Here is a 27,432-nt window from a genome sequence, read left to right as displayed (position 1 = left end):
GACGACGACGACGACGACGAGGAGGACGAGAGCTCCGAGAGCGACTCGGCCGACGACGAGGAGGAGGAGCGCGGCGCCGCGCTGGCGGGGTGAGGGTCCCGTGCTCTCCCGGCATCGTTTACGCCGCGTGCTGCTTTGTGCTCACCGGATCTTTAAAACAGCCCCAYGCAAACTCTCTGTCACTGTCCTGCTGCTTGGCTGGGATGCCTCTGACAAAAGTAGTTCAGTACTGTTACTGTGTGCAAGAACTCTTCTGTGAGCACTTCAAGATAGTTCCCTCGTAATTTTGTTGTACAGTTGGATCCAGGTTCCTGCCTTTCTACCATTAGCACCCTTGTACAGAACCTACTGTGATTTAATCTTCATCTGAATATCCTTTCCTTTCTTTAGTGCCTACAACCCAGCAGACTATGATTATCTGCCAGTATCTACTGAAATTAAAGAACTCTTTGAATATATAAGGAGGTGAGTTGAAAGAGTTTTAGGCTCTGTTTACTTCTCCTTTGACTTAATGATAAATTTTGCAGGTAAATTTGTAGTTACCTGCTGTGTGTGTTCCTGTGTGTGCTTGCTTTYCAGGTACACTCCCCAAATAATAGAAATCGAGCACAAACTGCAGCCTTTCATTCCAGACTTCATTCCTGCTGTTGGAGACATTGATGCATTCTTAAAGGTATACCAATTTTGAGGTATTTCTCTCTTTCCTGCTGCACATGCTGAAAGAGTATGTGGCACTGCTGATCTTGACAGTCAAAGAGGCCAACCACACCATCTGTGCAGCAGTGAGCGACCTTTGCTCTGAGTTGTGGGAGGTACTGTACTAGACACCTAGGAAGTCACACTCCAAATGGTTGCGACTGGTGTGGTCAGCTCCGTGACCTCTTCAAGCAAAACATACATCACTTGAGCTAATGGCTACACCTTCTTTTGTCCAACACCTTGTGTATTTCAGGTAGTGCTCTTCTCATACATTTTCTTTTACAAAATAGCAGGCCTGCCAGTTGCTKTTAGAGTGTGATGATTAAACCACACAGAAGGTCTGTACTAAATAGCCCCTATTTCCTCTCCATTGGAATTACAGGTTTTCGGTTTATCTGCAGGTTCCACGTCCAGATGGCAAACCTGACAACCTTGGCCTGCTCGTCCTAGATGAACCATCTACAAAGCAGTCAGATCCCACAGTGCTCTCTCTTTGGTTAACAGAGAATTCCAAACAACACAACATCGCAGTGAGTTATGAGGGAAAAGGAGACATTTACTGCACACTATAGGGAAAAGATGATGTTTTAGTCTTACTTTGTGGCTGAATGAATACAATGTTGCAGCAAAACAGATAACTTGGCTTTCAAAAAACAACAACAACCGAAAAACAACAATCCTTTTCAACCGTTAGACTGAAATGCATCTAAAACCTTGCTTCAGGGAAGTCTTGGTACAGACTTGTATCTATGTTTCCTTTTGTTTGTCACTAACTGGTTTTACTCAGCATTTTGTTTCCCCGGTGCTCTTCTGTCTGCAGAAACCAGCTGACATGGTGCAGCTAGGAAAGAGCAAATACACAGTTCAATCAGAAAAAAACACAGGGTTTGCAAGAATCTGCWACAATGTGTTTTCAGATTCATATTTTTATTTTTAGCAGCAGATAAAAGTGAAGAGTATAGAGAATGCAGAAAAGAACCCCAAAGCCATTGACAGCTGGATCGAAAGCATCAGTGAGCTGCATCGTTGCAAACCACCTGCCACTGTCCATTACACTAGGTGAGTCATTATACCAGCTCTCCTTTACCTTAGCAGCTGCATGTACTTGTGCAGTGTAAAATCGGCTCAGTGGAAGGCTAGTAGGAGAGCCCAGGAGCACTGAGTGGAGCGATCCAAGTGACACTAAGAAGGAGAAGGCATTTGTGGCTTTACAGGGCAGTCATGCAGTCTGTGTATGCAGGACACTCACTTCCCCCTCTGCCCTTCTCTTTTCTTCCCTAACTTGAATTAGCTCAACAGSTAGGACATCTAACGTGCAGCTTCATGCAAGCAGTGAGTTTGCAAAAAAAGTGAAAAACCTGGGTAAATCAGAGGAGGCAAGGCTATTATTCTTACCATGTCTTCATTCAGTTCTCAGCTGCTGTGGCAGTCCCTTCTGCCCAAACTCATAATTTGAAGCTGTCCAACCCCACTCCAAAGGATATACTGTTTCTAGCATCTTCCATTAGCCATAGTGCCAGGCACAGATGTTACACCTTTAAAACTTAGCCTTGTTTTCTTAAATAAAAATGCCCAAACTGATGTTCCACAGACGTACTGTCCCACAACGGGACAGAACAGAGGCTGTCCCATGTACACCAGTCTGGCAGTTGGAAACTATTTCCATTACCTGCACATAACCCTGAAGTATATGTTTTTTTTTCCCTTGCAGACCAATGCCTGACATTGAAACTCTCATGCAGGAATGGTTACCAGAATTTGAAGAACTCCTGGGAAAGGTATGTTGTCCAGGTGATGAGTAGTTAGTTCAGTGCATGATACTAGTAACCTCCTTGCATGTAATCTGGGTTTCTATTCCTTTTTGACTGCTTTGCCTGTAGCCTGATTAGTTCAGATTTGTTCCTTTTCTAGCATTTCTCCCTTACCAAGAGATAGGAGGAGCAGCCTAATGCCTGAATTCCCAGCCACAGCCCAGGCAGCCTCTGTGATGGGCCTAATATTGGTGCATGCTCTCAGATTTTTGCTGTGTGGAAATAGAGCTGATAAATACTTCTGTTCCAGGTGGGCCTCCCAACTGCGGAGATAAGCTGTAGCCTGACAGAGTACATCGACATGATATGTGGTAAGCAGAGGATATCCCTTTCTTCCTCTTCTTCAAAGACATCTGATTGTCTCTAGCCCAGAAACTACCAGAAAATAGAAACATGAAGCTTTAAAAGATACTGTGAGGTGACAACATTATCTCATGCTGGTCTCAAGATGATGTCTCAGGCAGTTATAAGCTCAGTGCTATTCCTTATGAAGAGGCTTGGGTTCCGTCTACTCTGCTGGGCAGGCTGACGAGAGTGATTAGAGAACTCTCCTCCTGTTCTAAGAGTTTAAAGGAAAAAAAAAAAAAAAAAAAGCAACCTAGTACTTCTAGGTGCACTTGGTCCTTCTGGGTATTCAGGACAGACCAGCTCCAGTCCTGTGCACCCCTGACTACTGAAGACACAAATGTACAGCTAGCCTGGCATTAGCAAAAGCAAGAGGCCTATATAGATGTAGATTCAGCCCCAAGAAGCCAAGACCATATTTGGCTGCTTGCAGTGGGAAGTGAACCCTTGTGCCAGACACGTGTGGCCTTTGATGAACAAAGGCCCAAGCAATGGGAGGCAGCTGGTACTTACAGCACTTACTTTCTGCAGGGCAGTATGGCCCATGTACTCCCGTGTACTTCTGGTATTTGTTTGTAGCCATTCTGGACATCCCTGTGTACAAGAGTCGGATCCAGCCTTTGCACGTCCTTTTCACTCTCTACTCGGAATTCAAGAACTCGCAGGTAAGCAGCTCTGGCCGGGCCCTGGTCACCCAGCTGGGAGCATTACACGACTTCTGCCCCTAAAACTGGCCTTGCTACCCTGTGTGTGTTTGCAAAYTGCTAATAGGCCAACATAAAAGGGGCCTAAAGAACATTTTCAAAGCTTCTAATTTTCCTAATATCTCAGAGAAACAATATTAGTATTGCAGCATTACACAAGGTGCCTCTGATTTATTGCAAAGGTGGGATGCAGCAGTGTTTAACAGTCCAGCATAAGTCCAGAATATTTTTCCCAGTGAAGAACTGGTGAATGTGCTAAGCACAGAGAGGAACTTGGACAGAACAAGGTTGGAAACGCCAGAGGCCAACACAAGGCTCTAGGTGGCTGCTGACCACACAGGTCATACAGAGGGGAAGGGGCTTGTGTTTTCAGATGCTGTGTTTATTCTAGTTATTCAGAGTTAAATCTTTGCATTAACGCTTTCTTTTCCCTGCAGCATTTCAAATCTCTGGCTGAAGGGAAGAAGGCTAGGAGCCCTCCATCCAACCCAGCTTCCCAAGAAGCAGAAGCAGAAGTGTTAAGCTTTACATGAAGCTTCACCTTAAATCTTGATCTCCTGGATCAATATCTGCTGCTGGGTGTAGAGATTTGACCAAATGAACTCCTAAGGCAAAGCACAGCGTTCCAAAAGTCTCCCATATTTTATGGGCACTGCTAAGCTGCTAGGGAATCATAGAATAGGGTTTTACTCATGGCATTTGTTGCAGATGCTGCCTGATCCCTCCGTTGTGACTTGTCCCCAAGAAATACAGCATTATACTAGCTCTACCAAATGGGAGACTCTACATGACATATTACAGAATACAGACTCGTAGAGTACACCTGACGAGCACTACAGCAGGTGGAAATAAATTCCATGCTCAGACACCAAAATGATTCACCTGGTGTGTTCCAAGGTCTTACCATACTCCAGATCTCTCAGATCTCCTTTGCCTGTTGCTATTGAGTCCCTTTTTCTATTCTCAAGTCATGTTGTTATGGGCAACAGTATCATTGCTTCCTTTCTGCACTTTGTGCCAAAAAGAGTTTGTGAAAATCAGAAGAGCTTGGGCAGGGACAGTTCTCTCAGCTTACCTCTCTGTGCCTGCAGGTAGCAGCAGGTGACACAGGATGCGTTTGTTATAGGCTTCAGGTGGTCAAAGACTGATGAGAGCAGCATGTTAAAATCTGGAGGACTGTTTATGTTTCTTGCTCCCACCAGCTGTTTTAATAGAGCTCAGCAGAGAAATGATTAGGAGAAGTAACCAGTACAGCACTACACAGACACTTGAGTTTAGTTTATTGCTGTTAGGAAGACTCTTTCCAGCCACTGGGACGCTGTCTGCCCACGTCTGTCACAGCTCTGGCAGAGGTGGCGAGGTTCCCAGAGCAAGCAGGTCACAAACCTGCTAAACCCCAGGCTGGTGCTTACCCTTGCTCTRGGAGGAATCAAGGCAGTAGCAGCTTGACAGAGTCTATCTATAAACAGCTTTGCTGCATTTGGTGGTAATCTATTTTTAAAGTGCATAAGTTAAATAAAAACATGCCTTGGCTAACAGTGTAGCTACTGAAAACAATTAAGGGAGCTACTGCCAGCTCGCTGCTCCAATGCATAGCTTAACGTATTGCTAAGAGGCTGCTCAGTGCCAGCAACCTAACGAGACTCCCTGGCTCCCTCAGCCGCAGTTGTTCCAACACAGTACCCAGTGCCAGGCAGCCCCCTGAGCTCTGGCAGCTTTCTAGCAATGAGAGTGCCCACAGGTGGCTTCAGGAGTTGCTCTGTCTGGAAGCACGCTCATGAAGTAAGGGGGACTGGCGCCCTGGCAGGACACATGGCTCACAAGTGGCCATTACTAAGGACAAGAGCTGGGACACGGGAGCAGACCAAGGTGCAGAGCAGCATCCTGGAGCAGCAATGGCAAGCAGAGGGTGGTTTCTCTCAGGGCTTGACTGCATGGGCCACAGGAGCTCTCATGCTGCCATTACCTACTTGTAGCTGCATGTGAGTGAGGCAGGGCAGAGATTCATGTTCCCAAAATGCTATTCCCAAAGGTGCTTCCCTTTACAGGGAGTTGACCTGGCTTCCTTGGTGTCAATGGTGGGGTTGGTATGTGACTGCTGCACCTCTTCTTCACCAGTACTGGAGCACCACAGGGAGTCATCACAGTGTTTCTGCCTCCTCTCACCAAGCAAAGCCGTGCTTTTCCTACTGCAAGGACAGCATAGAACAGGAACACCCTGCATGCAGCTGGGATTTCTGACACTACCGTGTTCTCAGATGCTCTTGTCCATCCCAGCCCAAAGGAGCTAGAAAAGCCCTTTCCCCCTCAGATGATGCCTCCTGAAAACACTGTGCCCACCAAAACCTCCCGAGAGAACACCCGATTCTCAGTATTTTGGAATACAGGTGATCAAGGCAATTAAAACCTAGTTCTGCCTGACTGATGGCAGCCAAATTGGCAGGCATACAAAACATAAGTCAGATTTTTGCTGCTAGGCAGAAAAACCAGGATCAAAAGGGGTTTCAGGAATCCGCAGCACCAACAAGTCCCCTGGGCCTCTGCTAAGCCAACCCCACCTTGGTCCGCAAGGGGAAGGGGCTCCGCAGGATGCTGGTGCCCCCCCCCCCACCCCGTGGGCACTGCTCCCGGCCCAGGCTCACCAGGGCTGGTCAGTGCTGCGTGTCCTCAGCGAGAAGAGCCGGTCTCCTGGTAAGCAAGGGAGACGTGGAGGTTTTGGGGGCTCGCAGTATTGCTCGATTCCTGCCTGGAACGCTGGCACAGATCACAGAGGGAGTCTGGCTGCTGACTGGGCTCCTGGGAATGTCTGGGAGGAGGCTGCAGTGCTGATGAACTTCCCTGGAGAAGGTTAACGTAGACTTACAGGCATTGCGTCTCACAGCTAGAGCTCATTGCTGCTTGTTGGATGCTTTGTAAATGARGCTGGTCATCGAAAACTGGACAAACAAGCCCTGCAGGTCAAAGACAACCATTGCTGTCTGGAGCAGCTCCGGGGGCTGGCCTGCCCGCAGCATGGTGTCAGAGGCTGCTCGCCTGCCGAGCGCCAGGGCCTTCTCTTCCCCTGCTCCAGCCAGAGGGGAGCTCAACATTAAACAGAGCACTTTCACCCCCAGACCAAGCCCTGCGAGGAATGAGAGGTTACCTGGGAGGCAGGGTCCCGGGAGCCCTGCAGGGAGGACGATGTCGCGGAGCAGCATCAGGTGGTCTGCAGCAGCACAAGCAGCAGCAYCAGCAGCCCTGGGCCCTCAGCCTCCGTGCACAGGATCTCAGGCACAACTGAGCGGGCGGACGCAGCTGAGAGAGCAGTGCCAGGCTGGAACATCGTCAGCCYTGCAGCCCCACAAYGCCACACAGAGCGGTAGGCAGGGGMAGTCCCCAGCTCAGTCCGAGCGTCCCCCCACGCTTGTCCCCCAGCACACTGCATCTGTCCGTCCTGCTCTCCATGGCAGCACTGCATGGACTGTGCTGCAGTGCCAGCATTCCGCTGCTGRAGCCCACCTTGCTGCAGCAGCGTCCCCACATCCTCTGCCCCCGCCCCAGATTGGCACGGCYGAGCGCCCACATCCTGCACGTGGGGCATCCCTCCAGGCCCCCTTTCCCAGCCCATGTGCCCGGTGGGACGAGCTATCTGACCAAGACGCAGTGCTGCACCCAGAGCTGTGGTGCCAGGCAGGTTTATTTGGGGCAGGACAGAGCCACGACAAAGCCGCGGTAGCCAGCACGTTCCCTGGGGCAGCCCCCACGCAGGCAGCCCTGCAGCTGGGGAGCAGCCTGTGCCCGACTCGCCGCAGCGGGCGAGGACGCGGCGGTGGAGATGGTGGCAGCACAGGATCCGCACCTGCGGGAACGGAGACCTCCTCCAGCCGGGGCAAGGACGCGCCTGCCGGCCCACGGCGTCTCACAGCGGCCCCCTCACTCGGCCCCGGCACCACGGGGGTTGCGCAGCTGCCCCAGCATCTCGCAGAGCATCTGGTTGCAGAGCGCCGCGTAGGGGTTCAGGAGCACCAGCTGCCGCCGCGCGAAGGCGCTGCCCAGGCGGGCTGCCCGCGCGAAGTCCYGCCGCGCCTCCTCCTCCTGGGCCTGCAGCCGGCGGATCAGGCCGCGCTGCACGAAGCTCTGGCAGGCGGCGCGGCCGCGGCCCCGGCTCAGGCGGATGGCAGCGTCCAGGTCACGCAGGGCGCCTGCCCACGGGGAGAAGAGGGCAGCGCTGCAGCGGGCTGGCACGCCGGCACGGCGCTCCGGCCCACCCGCACCCTTACCTGCCACGTCCCCGCAGAGGCGCAGGGCCTGCGCCCGGTTGTTGTAGCCCGACGCGCGCTCGGGGAGCAGGCGGATGGCCTCGCCGAAGCGCTCAAGGGCCGTGCTCACGTCGCCGGACTCAGCAGCGGAAACTCCCTGCAGCTCCAGGTCCCGCACCTGCTCCAGCAGCTCTGGGGCAAAGGTGTCCTCTGCAGGGGGGAGCCGCCTTGGTCCTGCGCTCCGCCAGCGCCCACGGCCCCCGGGCGAGCGGGGAGCCCGCGGCTCCAGGAGACTCCGGCCAGTTGCAGCCTGGAGCTGACTGGCACCCTTGCGTCCAGGCCCCGGGACCTCCCGCCTCAGGATGAGGAGGCCTCAGCTTGGAGCAGGGTCTCAACGCGCACGGGGCTCGGCGCCAGCCTCGGAGCAGGCACGAAGCCCCACGCGGCTCCCGCTCACTTCACCCCAGCCTCRGCCGCCGCTGCCGCCAGCCCAGCACAGGAACTGTGGGAGTCCCGCGGCCAAGCGGGGCTGCTCGTGCCTCTCCTGTCCGCCTCGGGGTGGCCCTGCCATCGTGGTGATGGGTGCCTACCAGTGACAACCCATGCTGGGGGCCATCTCACCTTCCTCCTGGACCTCCTCTTCCTCATCCAGCCCAGGGACGTCCCCAAAAGGCGTGCTGGGGTTAAAGATGGTCTGTAGGACAGCTCTGTCGTTCGCCGTGGCCATGGTGGCTCTGGCACTGAGCTCCAGTGGGGAAGGTCCCCGCAGCGCAGGCTGCGTGACGCCCAGGGCGCCAGCAGCACGGTGGGTTAATGTTCACACCGCCAGCACCGCTCCACCCTTCCCCGTCCTATCCCAGCCTGGCTGCAGAGACCCTCCGCCCCGCCAACACGACCAATTGCTGGAGGCAGAAGCCAAGTTGAAAGAGCCCAAGGTTTTCAAGGTGACCTGTACCCCCCAGCGGCTGCTCAGGCCTGCTCCTGTTCCCCCCTTCTCTGGGGAAGGCCAACACACCCGCAGGAGCGGTGCCCTCACGAGCCGCTGCAGAGCCGGGTCCCCCCCACCCCGAGCCCTGRGGCTGCTGCCGGCCGACCGCCTGGCCCCGTCGCAGCACAAAGGTTCGCCACCCTCGCGTGGAAAAGCTGCTCATCTCGGCCCTGGCACGGCAAGAGCCGCCCCTCTGCTGCCTCCAGCCCTCGGGTCGAGGCCCCCGYGCCGCGCGCACCGGCAGCTGCGCAGGGCGAGCACCCCGGGCTGCAGGGCGCCTCCTCCCGCCACGGCCCCCAGCCCCAGGCGTCTCCCAGTGCCCGTCTCCCGCGCCAGCCCGCTCCAGATCCAGATCACCGTGGGCTGCAGCTCTAGCCCCACCGGCAGCTCGGCCCCGCGCAGAGACGCCCACCTGTCTCAGCRTCCCTCGGCCTCGGTCACGCTTCCCACCGCCTCCTCCGGCGCTCCCCGGCAGCCGTGCTCTTCTGCAGAGCGCCAGGCACCACCGCGGAGGTGACACGCGGGCGCTGACCTGCTCCGAGCGAGGAGATTCCTCTTGCTCTCACATGTTACTCATTCCCAGCATGAGAGCCTAACGCTAACACTGACATTGGGAAGACAACTTCTTGTTTAAGAATAAATCAAAAGCAATCCTCTGCAGCAATAAACTTGACATGTTTATTAATTAAACTATCACTTAAATAAAAAAAAGTGCATAGAAAATAAACATGTTTAAAAACTCCTTTGTTTTTTGTTTTTACAACTATGTACACTTTTTATTTTTACATTCAGTCTTTTGCAGAGCTTTCAGCATTTTTTTAAACTATTAAAGTATTTCCTTCTTCCCTGTGACAGGGAGTTAACACTGATGTACTTTAGACATGTTTCCTCTTTTTTTCTTTTTTTTCTTTCTATCTTTTTTTTTCCTTTTTTTTTTTTTTTTTAAGAAAAAAACCAGAAGCTTGGAAGAACACAAGAAAAAAAGAAAAGATTTGTTATACATGATAAGTTGTCAAGAAATGTATTTCTAGAACATGACCTTGCTTTTGCAGAGCTTTTTTTTTTTTTTTTGAAACAATTATTCACCTATCTGTATTTACTAAAGACTGTTAAGTTTAATAAAAGAAACACCACAAGTATAGTTCTTGGTTGATAGACAAAGCTACAGTACCTTGTTAAAAAGATACCAGGAAAGCACAGAGCACATTTTTCCCTATATGCAGGTGGTACCCCAACATTCATAACCAAAAAGAGAGGAAAAAAAAGAAAAAGGAAAAAAACCAAGTTGTACAAGTACTGACTGGTAACATTAAAAGTCAGGAAAGTCCTCAAGCTGGGCATTGCCAGGCAATTCCTACACTTCCAGTGCTGTTTTTTGACTTTTGCCTCTCATTAATCAAGTGTCCTCGCTACTGAGGCCTGGCATGCTCCACGCTGAAGCGCACAAACCTGAAGTTAAACGTGGAAATGCACAGCCTGATTTTTTTCCTGCCTTTGTTAGCAACTGTAACACAATCCTTATCTATAGTGTTAAGAGAATTAAAAGCCATGGACTGATACTGAACTAGGCTTCATTACACGGTGCATTACTATATTAGTTCCTATATATATCGTATTTATAGTTATAAAAAAAAAAAAAAAACTTGCAAGTGTGTTGAGTGTGAACCAGTAGTATGGTTTTGAATGGCATGATTCTGCACAAAGACCATCTCACTGAAAAACCTGGTATTGCTTTGAAATGAAAGGAGGAAAAAAAAAAAACAAAAAAAGATACCCAGCCCTTTGCAATGACCCGCTTTTCCTTTACAAAAAAAATCGGTTTGTACAAATAAAAATAAACGCCCTAAGGTTCCATTTTTAGTATTTTCAGATAGCATGATCTGTGTCAGTCCTTATAAAATATACATTCATATACTGGGAAGCTGTGCTGTGCTCACCATCGGCCTGGGCAGGACAGGGTCAAGGGCACACAGGCCAGCATATTCCAGGTGAATCACTGACAATCTACGCACTAGCTGCCAAGGCTTCTCCTGCCTTCCGTTTGTCTGAAACAGCGAGCACAAACTTCTGTCCTGGACAGTACCRGCTGAGAAAGCAGAAGGGGGAGCCCGGGGAGCCCTGGCCCAGGCTCCGCGTCAGCACGGCTCAGCTTCTCTGGGTTACAGACAGTTTCACTGGCCACAGCGGCTTCCAGCAAAGGGAGCCGCGACAGGTATAGCAGCAAAGCGAACAGCGAGTTGGATCTCCAGCAGACCCGCTGGCCCTACCGGTCCTCACAGGAGAGGTGGCTCCTGGTGCTCAGTTCTGCAGGGACTCTCATGACACACACCTTTCCTTAGTTCTCCTCCCTACCACCCCCAGTGACTTTTCCCACTTTACGATGCCTTTGGGCAGTGTTTTGCAACCACAGCTTCCTGCTGTCGAGGACTTGTTTTTCCTCGGTCCTCTAGCCCAGAAGCTATGCTGACTCTTGGCAGACCAGAATGGATCTGCTAGCTGGGGAAGGTGCCCCTCCTCGTCCAGGTTCAGTAACCCCATCAGAGTGGGCAAGAGGAACACAGCTGAGCTGGACTACATGGACACAATTCACGGGTTTCACCAAGGCTAGGGCTGTCCCCAGCACTGCTGTCAAAAAGAAAAAAGAAAAAAAGGACAAAGAGCAGCTGTGTCTGTGGATACAGGGCTGAGATTCCCCCAGACATGCTTTTTGGCCTTCTCAGGGTGTGTGCGTTCCCAAACTGTCAGTGCATCAAATCATTTCAGTAACAAATGCAGCTTCAACTTGACTTTTCTTTAAACACTTATTACCAAATAATAGTCATGCAGTGCAACAAAGAAAGGAAACCAGCAGTTTCTGACCCTCTGAGTGCTGTATTTCTGTCTCAGGTCAGAGGAAAAGGTCTTTGGGGCTGAAGAGCACAGCTAAAGGAGTGCCAGCTTGTGAATGCTAGGGAGCTAGTCAGTTCGGTCCGTTTCCCACACACGGCTGATGCCGTCTCAGAGCAGCCTTTCAACGTACCAACTCCAAAAACGGCTGCCTGCCCACAGCAGCAGCTAAGAAAAGCAAAGGGTGCTTTACGGTTTAACTTCTCAAAGGAAAAACAAGCATGTTTTCAAGAGAGGCACTATGGGACAAGGAGCGTGCATGCCCCAGACCACCCCGGCACAGAACAGTGGCGAGCCTCGGCCAGGCAGGTGCTCTGCCGCTTTGCTAGATCTCCACAGGACAGCATTTCTGCATTTGGAGAGCTGAGGGTTTCCCCAGAGAAGAAAATCAGTCTTTCTCCAGGGAAGCTACTCTGCACGGAGCAGCGGTGACTGAGAGACAGACTCTCCCTGCTACTCATCACAGTCTCAGGGCTAGGTTCACTCACGCCTATCCATTCTGCCAAGATATCTGTGTCACTGACTTGGGGGAGCATCTGCTCAGTGGACGGGGGCTAGTGGGTCCCCAGCTCTCTGACCCACAGCCCACCTATAGCTATGACAACATCATGCTCGTCCAAGTCCCAGCTTGGGGAAGGCTTATCTGAGTGGACAAAGTAGGGTGGGAAGAGTCATGCTTCCCACAGAAACAGTCATTCAGAATTCCAGAGATCCAGAAGGGTCAGTCCTCTCTTGCCTTTTTTTTTTTTTTTTTTTTTCTTTTTTTAAATACACATAGGGTACTGGCACACGACAAGGCAGAATCATGCCTCCTCCTGCCTGGGGGCATAAACATCTGTTCCAATAGAGTTCCCAACAGTCACACTTCGGAGCTGGGCAGTTCTCCATCCTGTCCCCACCTTGACGAGTAAATAAAGTTTAAGGTCCAGCCAAACCTCCCAGAAACAAGTTACTAAAGTCAAAAAAAGGCAGAACAAGATTAAAAAATAATAATAATAATAATAAAAAAGAGTGTATCCCTCTCTCTGGAGAAAGGATCAGACTGTGTCCAGCCAGATATTTCCTATAACCGTCCTACGAAAATAAAAAAAATTATTAAAAACAGATTCTTTTAAATTAGGATAACACCACTGTTTAAAAAGCCTCATCATAAGTGCTTTTCCCTATGAAGTGCTTCTCATAGAAAAATATACAAAATATATTTACATTTATAAAACCTTAAATACTAAACTGTAAACAGAACAGAGTAAAATCCAATGTCTCAATTTGTTAGGCTTGGGGCTTTTTATTTCTTTCATTTTTGTGGAGGTGTGGAGCAGACCCAAAAGGGAGAAGGATTTATGCTACTTAAGCCAGGACAATAGCATTTTGTGATTTAAAGTTAGTTGGATTCTTCAGTTACAGGAATTTCACCTGTGCCAACCGATTTATTTCCTACGTGATTTTAAACGCTGCACGGAGTACGCGGAGGCTGGTTAGTGTTTGGCCTTGCATTTTCATGCAGAATTTACACTCCATTTTGGTGCCTCTTCCTGTGCCTTTCAGGGAAGGCTACATAACTGCACCCGGAAGACAGATCATGACAGGAGCGTGCCTACAGAAGTCACTCACTTGTCTCTTTCACATCCTATGATGCTGCTTAATTAGCCTGAGCAGAGCTTCTCCTGCAAAAGGCTCCACAACTGTCCTTCCTAGTTCCTGTTCTTCAGTGGTAAGCAGCTAAGGCAGGGAGTAAGCACCTGCTCCTGCTTCTCTCCTTAGAGACTTCCATCCCTTGGACCAGCCCCATTGTGGCAGAGCAAGGTCACAGTGGCTGGAAGAGTTTTTAGCTCCTCAGGTCAAAGGAGAAAGCCAGCTTCTGAAGATAATATGGGAAAAGACTAYCTCCTTCCTCTAACAAGTGGGCTTCTGCTGAAATACAGCCTCTGCTCACAAAGATTTACAACTCTGCAACTCGTTGGCACAAGCCCTTTCTCTGCTAAAGAATGCCAGGAATTCTCCTGCACTCAAGCAGGAATTTCAGAGTGAAATGCTACCCACATTCTTTTCAGCTTGCTTACAGGCTGCTCTATTATGCTCTTTCCCATTCAATTTTCCTAGATTACAGCAGAGATAAGCCAGACCCAGACAACGCACCAGGCCACCTACACCACACAATGAATACCAACCAACTCACAAATAGTGTTCTGGAGATGCACGAGGAACCACAGATAAGCACAAAGTTCTTAAAGTAGCTGGTTGGTAGGACACAGTCTCTCTCCCTAGGAGAAAAGCTCAGTCAAACACCGTTCTATTGAAACTTATGACACAGCAATCAAATAAAAAGAACTCCACATTCAGCACTTCGAGCCAAGAGACGACAGAAGGACAGGATCCATGATCCCTCCCTTGCACTGGGCCTGGGTCTATCTTCCTTCCCCTTCTCCCACTCATTAGCCCCATTCTGAGAAACAATTACAGCTGGTGGGGGAGAAATGAGAATAGCAAAAACATAATTAAATTGAGGGTCTTCTCCAATCGCCTGTGTCTTTCATAAGGTTAAGTGTGCGCATGCGAGACATGAAGATGTGGACTCTGACAGAGAAACACAGCCGCCAGATAGGTCCCTGAGCCCAGCCAATCTTCATTCCTGCCTCTGTCCTTCCCTGCCCCTTGCAAATAGCAAGGCAGGGATTCACTGTATGCTTTGGTTCGCCCCAGGCCCTTTAGGGCTCACTTGCAGCTCACGGAAGTTCTAGTTTAAAAACTTCCTGCACTTCTTGGCGCCACAGTTACAGGGCAGTTTGTTGCTGGCGTCTTCAATGGGGAACTTGTAGTCATACGTGAGCTCTTCCCCACGGTAGATTTTGCGCATTGCAAAGATGACAATGTGTTTCTGACCATCAATGTTGATGACCCGGGAGTAGCAGTTGGGCTCACACGAATGATTGATGAAGCGGGCTGCATTCCCATGCATGGTGGCATCTACCACTTCAGAGTCGTCAATGCGGAACATATAACAACCAATTCCCTACATGTGGAGGACAGAAAGGCAATTAGACCAGGGCAAGCAAAGACTCAGCTGCCCTGACAGACACCTTAGCTCATTACTGCAACACAGCAACCAAAAAATCAAGTCTTAATGAGCATCTGCAACCTCTCTTCATTCGTCTTCACAAGTTCATGCTTGAATTACTCCATCCCCATGTTCTTTGGATCTGCAGTGGTAAGACTAGGCTTGTATCCTTCCCAGCCCAGAGGGGGAAAGAAGCAGCAAGCCTAGAGCTCCAGTAAGCATGCATAGACCTGAGAAGTTTGTAGACCCAAATCATGGTGTTCCAGATGCAACATTCACAGGGTCTAAGCTTGTACTACTTCCACAACCACCTTCTGGTTCTCTCAAACTCCCTTCTGCACAAGACAATTGTACCAGTCAGGTTTGGAAGTTTGGAAAGGATTTCTGTCGTCTTAGGTACTTCACTGCTTTGCACTGAAAGCAGTTTTCAGTCACTGAAACAACAGTTTTACCTAAAGCATTTGGGAATTAAAAATATTAAGCCACTCCACTACTCTGTGGTTATTTTGCTCTGGCTTTATTTAAATAAAATGCTTCTGTCAAGACTGATGAAAAAAGCTTCAAGAAATGCTTAGTCGCTAAGGCAAGCGAAGTTTACTTCAGGGCTCCTTCAGAGCAGACTGATCAGCCTCTTTGGTGTTCTATTGAGGAGCTTCAGCTTACACTCACCTACGCTGTGAACGCGCAAGCTCTGGTCTCACCTGTGACACACGCTCTCTCTGGCACAGAGCAGATCTTAACATGCCTAGGCTTCTATATCCCTCACAACTCCAAAGATCAGCTGTCTGTTTCATACTCTGAAGATGCAAAGTGCCACTCTATTCTAGGACTTGAAACTCCAGCATACACTTTTGCCAGAATTACCGAGACCAAGTAATCCCAAAGCCTCATTAACAATCAAGTTCTCTCTCTGCTGCATTTCCATTTCCTTCCTCAGRAGACCAGATGGAGAAAAGAATTTATTATGCTTTTTAAGAGCTTCTATAAAAGTCCATAACTCACCTTACTGTCGTAGTATTTCTCCCGTTTGTCAGTGAGGATGGAGCGAATGACATTGCCTGAATATTCAATCACCATCTCACCTGCATCAATGTTCCTTTTGCAGAACAGACCCCGACCATGGATGGGAGACCTAAAAAAGCAACAAGTTAAGAGGGTATTTCAAACAATACAAGTGAATCTCAACAATTTAAGATTGCAAACCTCACAGAACACTGCTCATTTCACTACAAGGACCAGTGCAATTTCATTACACTTCTATAACACAACCCTAACCTGAACAAGAGTAGCTTTCTCCTGCCCACCTCAGAGCAAACACTCAGCTATCACCCTGGTGAGCTGGCAGGAGTAAGTGGTTTGTGCTGAGAACTACCTCCCAAATATTTAACTTTAAAACATAGAGTTCAGAAAAAGGAAAGAGAAAGAGAAGCTTCTTCCCCGAGTACTGCAACCTGACTTCACAGGAGGTTTTCTGTTTTCACCTCCCTCTGCCATAGAGGCAGAGATACCAGAGGTAGAGTACCAGAACAGAACCATACCTGTAGACACCAACTGCCTCCTTGGAGGTCTTCTTCAAGTGTCGGAATCGCATGGGCATTGGTAGATCCATACTAGTTGCTCTCCTAGAACAAAAACATACTGGTGAGTGATCATCATTTTGTTTAGAGTCCTCGACATAAAGTAGCTGGCATAATTTCCAAGATACAAACATTTAAGCACTGTGACACTACAGCTCTATGCCTACTGAGAACACAATCAAAATTAATTCAGTGCAATGATTTAAAAAAAATTTTTTTTAATGTACAGCTGTTTCCGTATCTTATCTTAAACTCCTTATTGCTAACCAGCTCCCCTTCCTATGAATTCAATACAGATCATTTCCTCCTTTTTCTACCCAAACTCTGATTATAATGGCTTAAATTATGGAGTGAGGATGTTTGGGAAATCAAAAAACAACTGGTCTGATTGGTCACTTCTAGCTGTCATCTGTTCCCTTGCTAATGGGAGAGTCTACCCCATAGTTTCTACTGCTTGGTAGCTTTCAAGTTTTAAACAGCACATCAAAGGATGCAGCAGGTAAAACCAAGAAATCAGACTTATTTAACACCATGTATTTTTCCCCTTTTCAACTCTTAAATCCTGCTGCATACCGGGCTGATTTCAGTTGTACCTCCTCCTCTTCCTCATCATTTGGATTGTATTCTGGTGGCTGTCGGTGTTTAGAAGCCAAGAAATTAAACATATCGAATGCAGATTTCCTGTAGTTCAAAAAAAACAAAGTAAATTTGCTTTATTTTCTGAAAATAGTTTAAACATTTGGTTGCTGCAACAGTCTAACATGTTTATTACTTTATATCTTTCCCAGTTTGCCTCCTCTCAAAGGCTTGTAAACTTCAGGATAATACAATGATTTCTGAAAACTGTGAATAAAACCACCAACCAGGAACGCTTTGCTAAGCAAAGCGACCAAAAAAAAGCACGGAACAACGTGCAGATTCCAACGATGGAATACTATTGATTTATACAAGAAAATTACTAACATTTATTTTTAATGGAAACCTTGAGCTCTGTAGGAATTTGGTCTTTATGCTCCGTCGTAGAGTTAATCAAACAAACGGACTTCTAACCCTAACAGTGACAAAGCTCATACTTGCCTCAGGTGGACTTCAGCCCTCGCAGAGCCATGTGGATTCAGAGGAGGTTCATTGGCTTCCTCTGGCTTATGAAATCTGAACTTGTAGTTGTGGCAGTGCTTTGCTCCGTAAAGTTGCTCAATCAGAAACACAACAGTATCATGGATAATCCCCAACATCCTCAAACCATTCACACCTGGAACAAGAAACAGATCACAGCAAAAGGTGACAACACAGACTAGGAACGTGAGGATATGGCAGCCTGCTAAATACAACTGTTGTGCTAGCCTGCAACTTTCACAACTTTCAGCTGTATTAGTTAATTAGTTCCACATTAAAATTTTAAATCTTTTTATCAGGAGGAATAATCCTCCATATATCAGTCAGCAGCTAAACTGAAAATTTAAGACACCATCCCCGAGATGCTCACAAAAAGGTCTGTTTGTTCTTAATACACCTTAAACAGCGTAACAGAAATGACTTTCACATTGGATTGCATTACCTGCAAAAGATAGCTGTTTCAGGCGGGCATTGGAACGGGCTTCTTGAACTTTATCAGTCAGTGATTTCCAGGCATCTATAGTTACACAAACAGAAAAAAAACAGTGTAAAAGAGTATCCAAGCCTTGAACACTGAGGTTTCCCAAAATAGGTGTGCCCCTTGATAAGTTGCTTAGTTTTCCATCTCTTATCAGGCTTCTAGTGAAGCAGTCTACCATCAGTAGATTGTTACACACATGTGCAATATGCTACTTTCTGACACAATAAGCTGATCAGACTATACGAAGTCTGTATCCTTTTCAAGTCCTGTAAATTAAAGACAAACCTTTGGATTACACACACACACATACACACGTACATGTGTGTGTGCATGCATATGCACACATATGCCTATGTATATATAAATATATATGTACACATATATCTATACACACACAAATATGCATATAAAATACAATCCAGGCATTGTTAGGAACTAGGATTGTTCTAGAGCTGTATGTCAAGAGAATTTAAAAGATCTGTTCTGAAGATGTATAAAAACAAGTAAAAGATCCTCAAAAGTTATAATTTGGCTTATGGTCAAGAAAGCTAAAACCAAGGCAAGCAAAAACACACAGTTCTCACCTTCAATACTTTCTGCACAAATCTGAAAGCCGTCATCGCTTGAGATCTCAAAAACCAAACCTTTCTTTGGTTTCTTCTCACCAAGACACTCCTTCCTCTTTTGTTCTTGCTGAAGCCAAAACATAAGCGGGGAGCTGAATGTGCTCTCTTCTTCCTCAAGAGCTTTTGAGCCTAGAAAAGACAGAAACCAGCATGAAGACAGATATCAGGTAGAGCAAAAATTTTCCATCGATTGTTCCACAGCCAGACAAATTAATTACTGACCTGCCTTTTCACTGGTACATGGCTATTTCTAAAAAGAACCTACCAAGCTCAAATCATAATTTTACTAACGTTTGAAAATTCTATCCCAATTTAGAAGAACTAACGCAATGTACTACTTCTTCATGGTGTAAGCAATGCTTATGGAATAGCAATCATGAAAAGATTCTCATACACATTCATCAGCGTTCATATGTTCACGGAAAGACAAAACCTGTTCATATTAAAACTCCACAACAATTTATTATGTAAGTTACAGATTAGCTTCTGAACTGCCATTATATACTAGGAGAATTAAGTCTCCACAAGAGTGGTGATCCACAAATATCAATTTGCAGTAATGAAGAGCAGGATAACCACTATTTACAAGTGAGAACTACCCATGCTACCACAATTGTACGTAAATGGCATTGGATTGTGAAGAAATTACAAACAGAGACACACACTTTCAAATTTAATTTGAAATGTCCATGAAGTGCCCTGGAGCTCTCTCATTCAGTATTAGCAGTAAAACGTGCTTTTTCAAACCTAAGATTTCAAGCATAGATTTTACTCAAAGGAAAAAAGCTCGATAGTGTTGTAATAAGAGCGTAAAAATCTCAAGCGTTGAAATTTCCACAAACTAAAAATAGACACAATCATGTGTGTAATTTCCATTAATAACGAACAAAACATTCCTCCCTTCAAAGGAAGGGCAAAAAACCAGATTATTAGCTCTGAGATTTTTTCTCAGAGTACAAGACAAAAACAAACAAACAAAAGAAAACAGAGCTACAAGGTATTCTTCAAAATGCACTGAGTCTTGGGACCGTCAGACTGGGAAATGAAGATGTGACATACCTGTACTTTCTTGGTCACTTGCCAAGTTTTGTGCTGATTGAGACTCTGGGAGGACAGCCATTTGCCTTTGGAGGGAAGTAAAATGAAGACAAATATTAAACAACTTCTCTCATTCTCATTTTTCTATGACTGAGCCAGATTTAAGCAACCATACATTGTTTTTTTTTTAAATGACAAGAATGCCAAACAGATTTTTAAAGTTTCAAATTTAACTTCTAATATAGCATCACACACTTTTCTTCTCCGAAGAGCTGTCTATAGTATCATTTCAGAGAGGGGAAAATAACTGTGGTGCATAGCAGTAGAGTGAGTAACTTCACACAGAACAGAATTTGGAAAGACCAATCTAAGCCACAGCTTTCCTTATCTACACCATCACAGTAGAACCTGTATGTTATCTGTAAATATATTAGCTATGATTTGCCTTATTCACTTTTCCAGCTTTGTATAACACATGCTGTAATTTGGCTGCAGAATTAAGTTGGGTGGCCTTGGAAAGCCATGGGAAGACAGTGAACAGTTATTCAAGGCAAAGCTAATGTCAGTGTATTTATTCTGTGAATGAAGGGCTCTACAGCTATTAATCTACTAGCATCACCAGCCCTAGATAGCCACCTACAAAATCTGAGACCAAGACAGAAATACAAAAATTTGTTTCTAGATCAAGTATTCTAACAGCAGTTCAATTGCAAACAAAAAGAATTCTACTCACTGGCGTTTATTTCTGAGACATCTATCAAGCAACAGTTTAACTTAGTAGTACAGTCTGTGACCTGCTCTTTGCATAGCCCTATTCAGTAATAAGATGTATGCTAGCATATGAAGAGCCAAAACCATAAGAATATTCTGTTTTGTTCTCAGCAAGCTAAAGTTTCCCAAATCTGTATTACACTAATTTTAAAAAAGACTCAATATTGCAACTAAACATGACTGCTCATTCCAAACTGAAAGCTCCTAAGATATTTTAATTAGCAAGGTAAGACTTCTCCCACCCCATGCATATTTTTTTTAAGATAATGAGCTCAAGCCAGCAAAACCTGATGGAAAGGTTGTTTAATGCTTACCCTGCAGACTGCCCACACTGCTTCTGTGATGGCTGATCTATGCTTGCTGCATCTTGCATATCTGCCTTTGTAGCAGGAGTCCTGGAACAAAAAGATTTAGGAGCATTCAAGATTCTTACCAAGCAGTATGTGTCATAAATGAGAACAGTAAGCAAGAGGTCCATTAGGAGCTGCCACAGTGATTCAGCAGTTCAGCAAGCTACAGAAATAATAACAAATGGTCTTAGGATATGAGAAAAAAAGATCACACTTTTCAGCACTGTATCAGATTCAAGACTTGCACTTAACAGGAAAGAGTAAAAGCTGAGGAAGAGAAACATTTTTGAGCAACCATAAGCAATGAGCCCAGAGATCAAAAGATACGTGGTGGTATGTTGACAAGTACAGAAAACATTTACAGACGAAAATAGATGGGCATGTGTCAGCAACAGAAAAGAACTATTTAAAAAGGTTAAGGTATTCAAAGAGTTTGGGATCAACTATTTAAAAACAGACTTATCACATGATGATAAGAAGAACAAGGAATTACAAAAATGAGATGTAATATTTCTCAGTTACTAAAAAGACAGTAACGTCCATCTTTTGGTACTAGCAATCATTTTGGACATTTCTCTGACACAGCCAGCATCAAAAGTCAGTGATGCCATGCCTTTGGTTAAATGCATACTTGTTAGCAGTGCAGCACCAGGAAATGACTTGGTTCATTAACAAAACTGTCAGCTTCGTGTGTAAAACATAGACCAATAGCTCTTATTCTGTCTACAGATCCATACTTCAAAGACTTGAGTCAAACGCCGTTTTAATCTAAGGCCTAGAAAATAATCCTTTACTGCGAGAGACAAAGGCACACACTGCTGTTCTGACAAACCAGAGAGCAGGATTCTCCCTGTTCTCCAAGGTCTTCCCTGATTCCTCCTGCCCGTTGGGAGTACGGAGGGGGGAAGAGGGACAGAAAGAATAGACTGCACACTGGAGAGACACTAAGCTCTCAAAAGCTGGCATGCAGTTTAAATTCTCTAATCAAAATGACTAAGATAAAACTAAAATAGTGCATCATTTTGATGCTGTACCACACAGCTAATAGTATTATTGAAATTTCCAGAGTTTCTATACATTAACAACATTCAGAAACATCACACAACACTCTTGGGTACCATATTTTATTCTGATGTATTTAAAACATTATTTAATTTGCCAGAGCAGCCAACAATGAATAAGAACCCTCTAAGGACTAAACCCAGTCCTCAAAGTCTTAAGTTTCTCATCCTTCCATTTCCTAAGGCAAAAGTTCTATCAACTTCTTTAAAGATCTGCTTTCCATTGACAGTTGATGTTTCTATACTAGAAATTATGCATCAAAAGGAAAATTAACTGTAGAAACTAAGTATTTCAGAAATAATCTCGCATTACAAAGTATCAGAGATGAACAAAAGCAAACAACTCTCTTACCCTGTAGCTGAGACCTGGGATATAGCAAGGGCCCCTCTGTCTGAAATGTGTGCTTCAGAGGAACTGGTCCACATGTGAGAAGTTTTGTGCTTCTTTCCATTCCCTTTGTCTGACGATGGCTGAATGCGTTTAATTTTCGGCTTCAATTTTGTGGGACCGAGCACAGAGCTACTTGCAGACTGTTGACCAGATGACGGGGAGCCTCCAGGAGATGCTGAACTGGCATGCATTACAGAGGGGGAAACCTTGTTTTGCTCAAGTCCTGTGTTATTGGGAACATCAACCAGCTGTGGAAAGCTTGACAACTGAGTGGCTGAAGCTGTGCCAAGGTCCAACTGAGAGGAAGCAACCCCAGTTTTGCTGGTTAAGAGTTGTGTCATATGCTGAAGCTGGTAAGAGCCTTCTGGGTCAGTAGATGACTGAGCAACCGTCATGCCCATAGTCTGTGCTGAAGGCAGAACACATATGCTTGATGCAGCTGTCATTGCTGCTGTTGACGGAGTTTGTGATGTTCCCAGCTGTGAAAACATCCCAGAACCTGATGGTAAAGTCATGTGCTGCTCCTGAAGACCAAGGCTTTGCTGACTAGCTTTGATCAAGAGGTTGCTTATTGAACCAAGGTCCCCCAATAATCCAGGGCTAGTTAATGTTACTGAACTTTGCCCCAGAACATGACCAGGAACTGACCCACCAGTAGTGGGGGCTGCTGTGGCCTGCATGGATACCACATTCAGTACTGAGGAACTGGACGCTAGTCCTGATGCTGGTCCTGTTGGAAGGTGACTAGCATCTGGCCCAATAACACTGGGAGATGTGCCAACTGCAGCAGCAGTCCCACCTTGTGAGAGCAAAGATGTTTGCTCAAAATACATGACTCCAGACTTGGATCTTTTGATAATATTGGGTACAGTCCTATGGGATGTTGAATTTGCAATGGTTCCTAAATCTAATGGGTGGTTAGAAATTTGGGAAGGCGTAAAATTAATTAAAGTCATGTTAGAGACCATATCAGAAGGAGCTATAGCAGAAGGGGTTCCAGAGGGAGCCAGCTTTTTATTCTTCCGTGACTGCAAACGAGATATCGGCCGTTTCTTGCCCAAGGCAGCAGTTGGGGTAGAGGCAGTGGTGCCCAGGTCTGCCCTCTGACTAGCTTCAGACACTAACAGCTGAGGATCAGGGGGTGGCTGCACACCGATAAGAAGACCTGGCGAAGGACTGCCAATATTTGGTGGGAAGCCAGTCTGAGTGGCTGTGGGGAAGGGATGTAAATGCTGGTGATGGGACATGGGCAACAATCCTTTGCTAGTGGGAGGGAATAATGACTGAGATGAGGGTAAACTTGGATTTAATCCTGTGGTCAGTGTAAGCCCACTTCCCATGGGCCCTAGCACTGAAGTATTAGTCTCCATTACACTCTGTGCAGAACTAACAGAAGGTGTTAGCTGTATTTTTTGAGTAACGCCATTAGGGAGTGTTTGGAGGACATAAAGTGGCTGCATATTTTGATTGACTACCAAAAGTTTTTCTGTGGCTGGTTTGAGATGAGGTGGTGTCGTCTGTACTGCAGCATTAGAAATCTGAGAGGGACCAGGACTGCCAGTGGAATTTGGAACATACTTCTGGCTCTGAAGGGGAACAGTTGGCGATACTGGCACTTGGATACCTGGAGTCCCACTGTTTCTAGTTAAATCCTGGTTGCTGCCATGCCCTTGCTCAACTGGGCCACAGGGTGGGCTGGCTATATGTTCTGCATCTATGTGACCTTGGATAAAGTGATCAGGAGTCATGTGTCCTTCAGGGCTAGGGTCTACTCCTGGACTTAGAAGAGCTGTATCACCTTCACCTGAGGCAGATTTTTCTGTAACAGTAACTCTCTTTTCCCCAGATTCTGTGGAAGGCAAGGCAAGCATTGACCTCTCTCCTGAAGAGGAGAGCGAAGACTCTGAAATGACAGCAAGTCTGCTGTGATTTTGGCTAGGTACCGTAGGGCTGCGTGTAGTCAGAACAGAGAGATCAGAAGGAAGTTCTAACGGTAATTCAAATTGTTCCTCTGCTGATATAGAGGAAGAAACACTACTATCCACCGGTTCAGTAGTTGGCAGCTGTTGAGAGAAAACTTCAAACAAACCCATATCCTTGCCACGGTTACTATCGAGACCTAAGCCTTCTCCAAGTGTTAGAAGTTCAGATGAAGATGACTCTGGACTTTCTCCTAAAGCCTGCATAGATGGTGTATTCTTTAGAACAAAGTCCATGATATCTGAGGGGAGGATATTTCCACAGTCATCACTGTTGTTATTGTCAGAGTCAGATTTCAGAAGTTCTGTGTTAAAAGTATCCAGTAAGTTCTTATCAGAAGGCGTGCTGGCATGAGCCCTACGGCCTGTTTCCAACGAGCTCAGCTGAGCTTCCAGTGGATCCTGGCCTTGCGTTTTAACCCTGCTCACAGGATGGCAATTATCAATCTTTGGATCAGGTTTGTGGACAGCAGGGCTCTTAGCAACTTGTACTTTCTCTCCTGCTTCTTCAGTTCGATCTAGCTTCAAGTTTTCTGCTCCATTTTCTTTACCACTCCTTTTAGTTACTTGATTTACTTTTCTTGTTGTTGCCGTCACACTTGTATCACTTTCCGTTCCATCATCTACACCATCTAACTGTGAGATTTTTGGAAGATCACACTGTTCTTCTTCCCTGAATAAGTTATGGGATGCAAGCCTCTCCTCTGTGTTCGAGGAGACCACAGTTCTAGTGAAATTATAGTAGTATAAGTCATCTTCATCCGATGTACTCAAGTCATCGGCACCATCCACTTGTCCTTCTGCAGATCGCTTCCCTCGCTTCTTTCCAGTCGAGTTGCTGTAGAATGGAATGTCCTCCTCTCCATAAGACCTTACACCATACAGAGGAGTCAATCCAAAGAACATATTAGATCTGGCCCGAGCACTTCTCCGTGGATACCTCCGCTTGTATGAGCCTTCCTCTTGAGCTTTAGCTCCATCCTGAAGCATCAAGTTGTTATCTTGAACAGGTAAATTCTCGTATGTATTATTTTGGGACTCCTGTGTTGGTGCTTCACTTGGACTTCCCTGAACTACAGAGCCATCTTCTGGGTTTTCAGAGGTTGAGGAGGGCTCTGTCAAAGTGGCCAGTTCTGTCCCCGTAGACTGAGGTTCAACATCACTTTCCTGCTGTGCACTTTTAGACTGGTTTTCACTTTCCATCTTGAGAGGAGTCAGAGTGACTTTAACAGTGCGTTTTCTAGGTGCTTGTGACTCCTTAGAGGCAGCTTCAACCTGTGTCACAGAACCTTTAGATGACCCTTGTGAAGGTGGAGACTTCTCGACAGCTTTTTCAACAGGAACATTATTACATAACCTCTGACCAATTTGTTCAGTTGCCAAAGCCTGATTACCAAACTCTGGCTTCAAGTTTCCCTCATCACTGCCTAAAGCTTGACTTGAATCTGTAAGAGATTTCAAGGAATGTCTCTCTTTAAAATTAGAATCTTTCATTAACTTTTTCCCCTTCTGCCGCCTGTCTCGAGAAGCAGAAACCACCTGCTCACTTGCTGCAGAAGATCTGCTATTTACGCCTGCAGACTTTAAGCTCTTTGCTTCCATCTCCTCAACCAAAGTACTTTTCTCTAGTTGGGCAAGCTCCATATGCTGGTCTCTGTCTTTCCTTGGGCCTCTCTGATGCAAAGATGGAAAGGATACTGTTTCTTTGGAGGAAAATGATCCTGAAGATTCTTGAAAGGTTCCTATTTTAACATGTAATTCTGTGCTTGATGAACTGTGTGCTTGGGTGGACATTTTAGAATTTTCTCCAGAAGAAAAACTATGAGCTGAACAATCTGGGTCCTTAGAGGTCAGAATTTTCACCTTCTCTCCCTTTGAAGGTGTTCCTTTGGCTATCRTATCTGAACTACTAGAATGTTTTAGTTCTGTGGACTGAGGTACATCTAACTGGTAGGTTTTACTTCCACCTGTAGCCATTGTTTTCTGGGAGCTCAAACTGTTAGAGCAGCTTTGAACTGGAGCACTTGGAGAAACACTCGAATTCACCAATCCCACAAACCGGTCAGTATTTTTTACACTCAGTTCATGTTCTGAAGAAGATCCCATGCCTGAAACTGAAGATCCACTGTGCTTGGAATAAGCATTCCCAGCCCTTGTGGGTGAAATCATCCGGAGTTTTGACTGCTGTTGTGACAAAGAAGAAGTGCTATGTCTCCTAGAACCAATGCTCTTAAGGCCAGAGGATAGTAAAGGATCTCCTACTGTCACTATTTCATGGGTCACCGGGGTAGGACTCCCTGAGGAAATAAGGCAAGAAAGACTGTCAAGTGATCTGAATCCTTCACAATCGATAGGTATCTAACTTCTTCACATACACAAGAAATTAAAAACCACCAAAACCTTTGACTCAAGTAACATTAACATAAGAATACTTGAGTTATGTATTAAAAATCCAACACTGTAAATCAGGATTCATTGTGCAGAGTTGACAAGTTAATATCTCAGTGTTCTTTATCTCAGCTGCAAATGTGAATTTTCAAAAACGAATTTTAAACAAAACGTGACTCATACAGAAAGAATAGGTGACCTAAAATACTGGATTTCTGATTCTTTGTAGAAAAACACCAGCTGAGACTATTAATTGCTAACTCTCATTACATCTCTCCTGCATTACTGCTATCTTGCCTGAGAGCAGCTTTCTTCATCCCAGGCACATTTTTGTTTCAACTGTTTCCTGACAGGTCATTTCTGCTATGTATTTCCAGAACTTTCCTTCCCTCAAACCTACTGCCATTTTTCACTATTTTCTCTACAAACAGAAAATTAAACTTCACATTCCAAATTAAGCCTCAAAACAAAATAAAAAAGCCTCAAAAGCATAACAGAAATCAAAGTCAACAGCACTTGAAATACCTGCAGAAGGCAAAGGCCTAGAGCCAGGAGACCTCTGCGCAGATGGATAACTTGGTGTCCTGATCCTAGGACCCTTTGAGACCACTGGATAGCAACAGGAACTAGACGTCTGAGAATGCATAGGACGATCCGGTGATGGTGGGTTTACAATTTCAGGTGTGTTTCTGCTGTCTTTGGAGACAGTTTCTGTAATAGCATAGAAGAGAAACAACAATATAAGCCACCGCTGAATCTTACAGGCTACGACCTGATAAAGTACACATTGCAACCAAGTTTCACTTGAGAAATTAAACATATTTGTTAACTAAACCAGAAGTCAAAGATTACTGCTTCCTTGCAATCAGATAATGTCTAGTTTCTTCTTCCTAAAAAATACTTTAAAATATTTATAGAAAGAAATATG

At 46.0% G+C, this 27,432-nt stretch overlaps 3 protein-coding genes across 3 annotated transcripts in view; 1 reads left to right on the top strand and 2 right to left on the bottom strand.

Annotated features, from left to right (window-relative positions):
• IFT46 (intraflagellar transport 46) lies at positions 1–4,474 on the top strand (the record flags this gene model as incomplete). The annotated part of the gene is made up of 9 exons (XM_085303164.1): positions 1–89; positions 391–465; positions 580–673; positions 1,101–1,229; positions 1,637–1,758; positions 2,411–2,477; positions 2,761–2,821; positions 3,435–3,520; positions 3,997–4,474. Coding segments are annotated over 9 exons (819 nt in total), but the record flags the coding sequence as incomplete, so codon positions are not given.
• A 2,997-nt stretch (positions 4,475–7,471) lies between these two features.
• TTC36 (tetratricopeptide repeat domain 36) lies at positions 7,472–8,553 on the bottom strand. The gene is made up of 3 exons (XM_085303173.1): positions 8,419–8,553; positions 7,819–8,007; positions 7,472–7,740 (listed from the first exon to the last, which is right to left on the bottom strand). The coding sequence occupies exons 1-3, from the start codon at positions 8,522–8,524 to the stop codon at positions 7,472–7,474; spliced, it is 564 nt and encodes a 187-aa protein (XP_085159299.1). The 5' UTR covers positions 8,525–8,553.
• An 896-nt stretch (positions 8,554–9,449) lies between these two features.
• Positions 9,450–27,432, bottom strand: part of KMT2A (lysine methyltransferase 2A) — a 45,194-nt gene continuing 27,211 nt past the window's right edge. The window contains exons 26-36 of the mRNA XM_085303163.1: positions 27,030–27,215; positions 22,099–26,413; positions 20,650–20,730; positions 19,586–19,650; positions 18,485–18,655; positions 17,862–17,936; positions 17,381–17,555; positions 16,877–16,984; positions 16,265–16,348; positions 15,729–15,858; positions 9,450–14,681 (exon numbers count right to left, since the gene is read on the bottom strand). Of these exons, the coding sequence (XP_085159289.1) occupies positions 14,406–14,681; positions 15,729–15,858; positions 16,265–16,348; positions 16,877–16,984; positions 17,381–17,555; positions 17,862–17,936; positions 18,485–18,655; positions 19,586–19,650; positions 20,650–20,730; positions 22,099–26,413; positions 27,030–27,215 (5,666 nt within the window). The 3' untranslated portion in view covers positions 9,450–14,405. The remainder of the gene's footprint in view (positions 14,682–15,728; positions 15,859–16,264; positions 16,349–16,876; positions 16,985–17,380; positions 17,556–17,861; positions 17,937–18,484; positions 18,656–19,585; positions 19,651–20,649; positions 20,731–22,098; positions 26,414–27,029; positions 27,216–27,432) is intronic.

Source organism: Rhea americana, unplaced genomic scaffold (assembly GCF_003343005.1).
Source record: "Rhea americana isolate MKP2758 unplaced genomic scaffold, rheAme1 scaffold_197, whole genome shotgun sequence".
Lineage (NCBI taxonomy): Eukaryota > Metazoa > Chordata > Aves > Rheiformes > Rheidae > Rhea > Rhea americana.
Note: the sequence above shows the minus strand (reverse complement) of the source record. Positions and strands in the feature narration are given on the sequence as shown.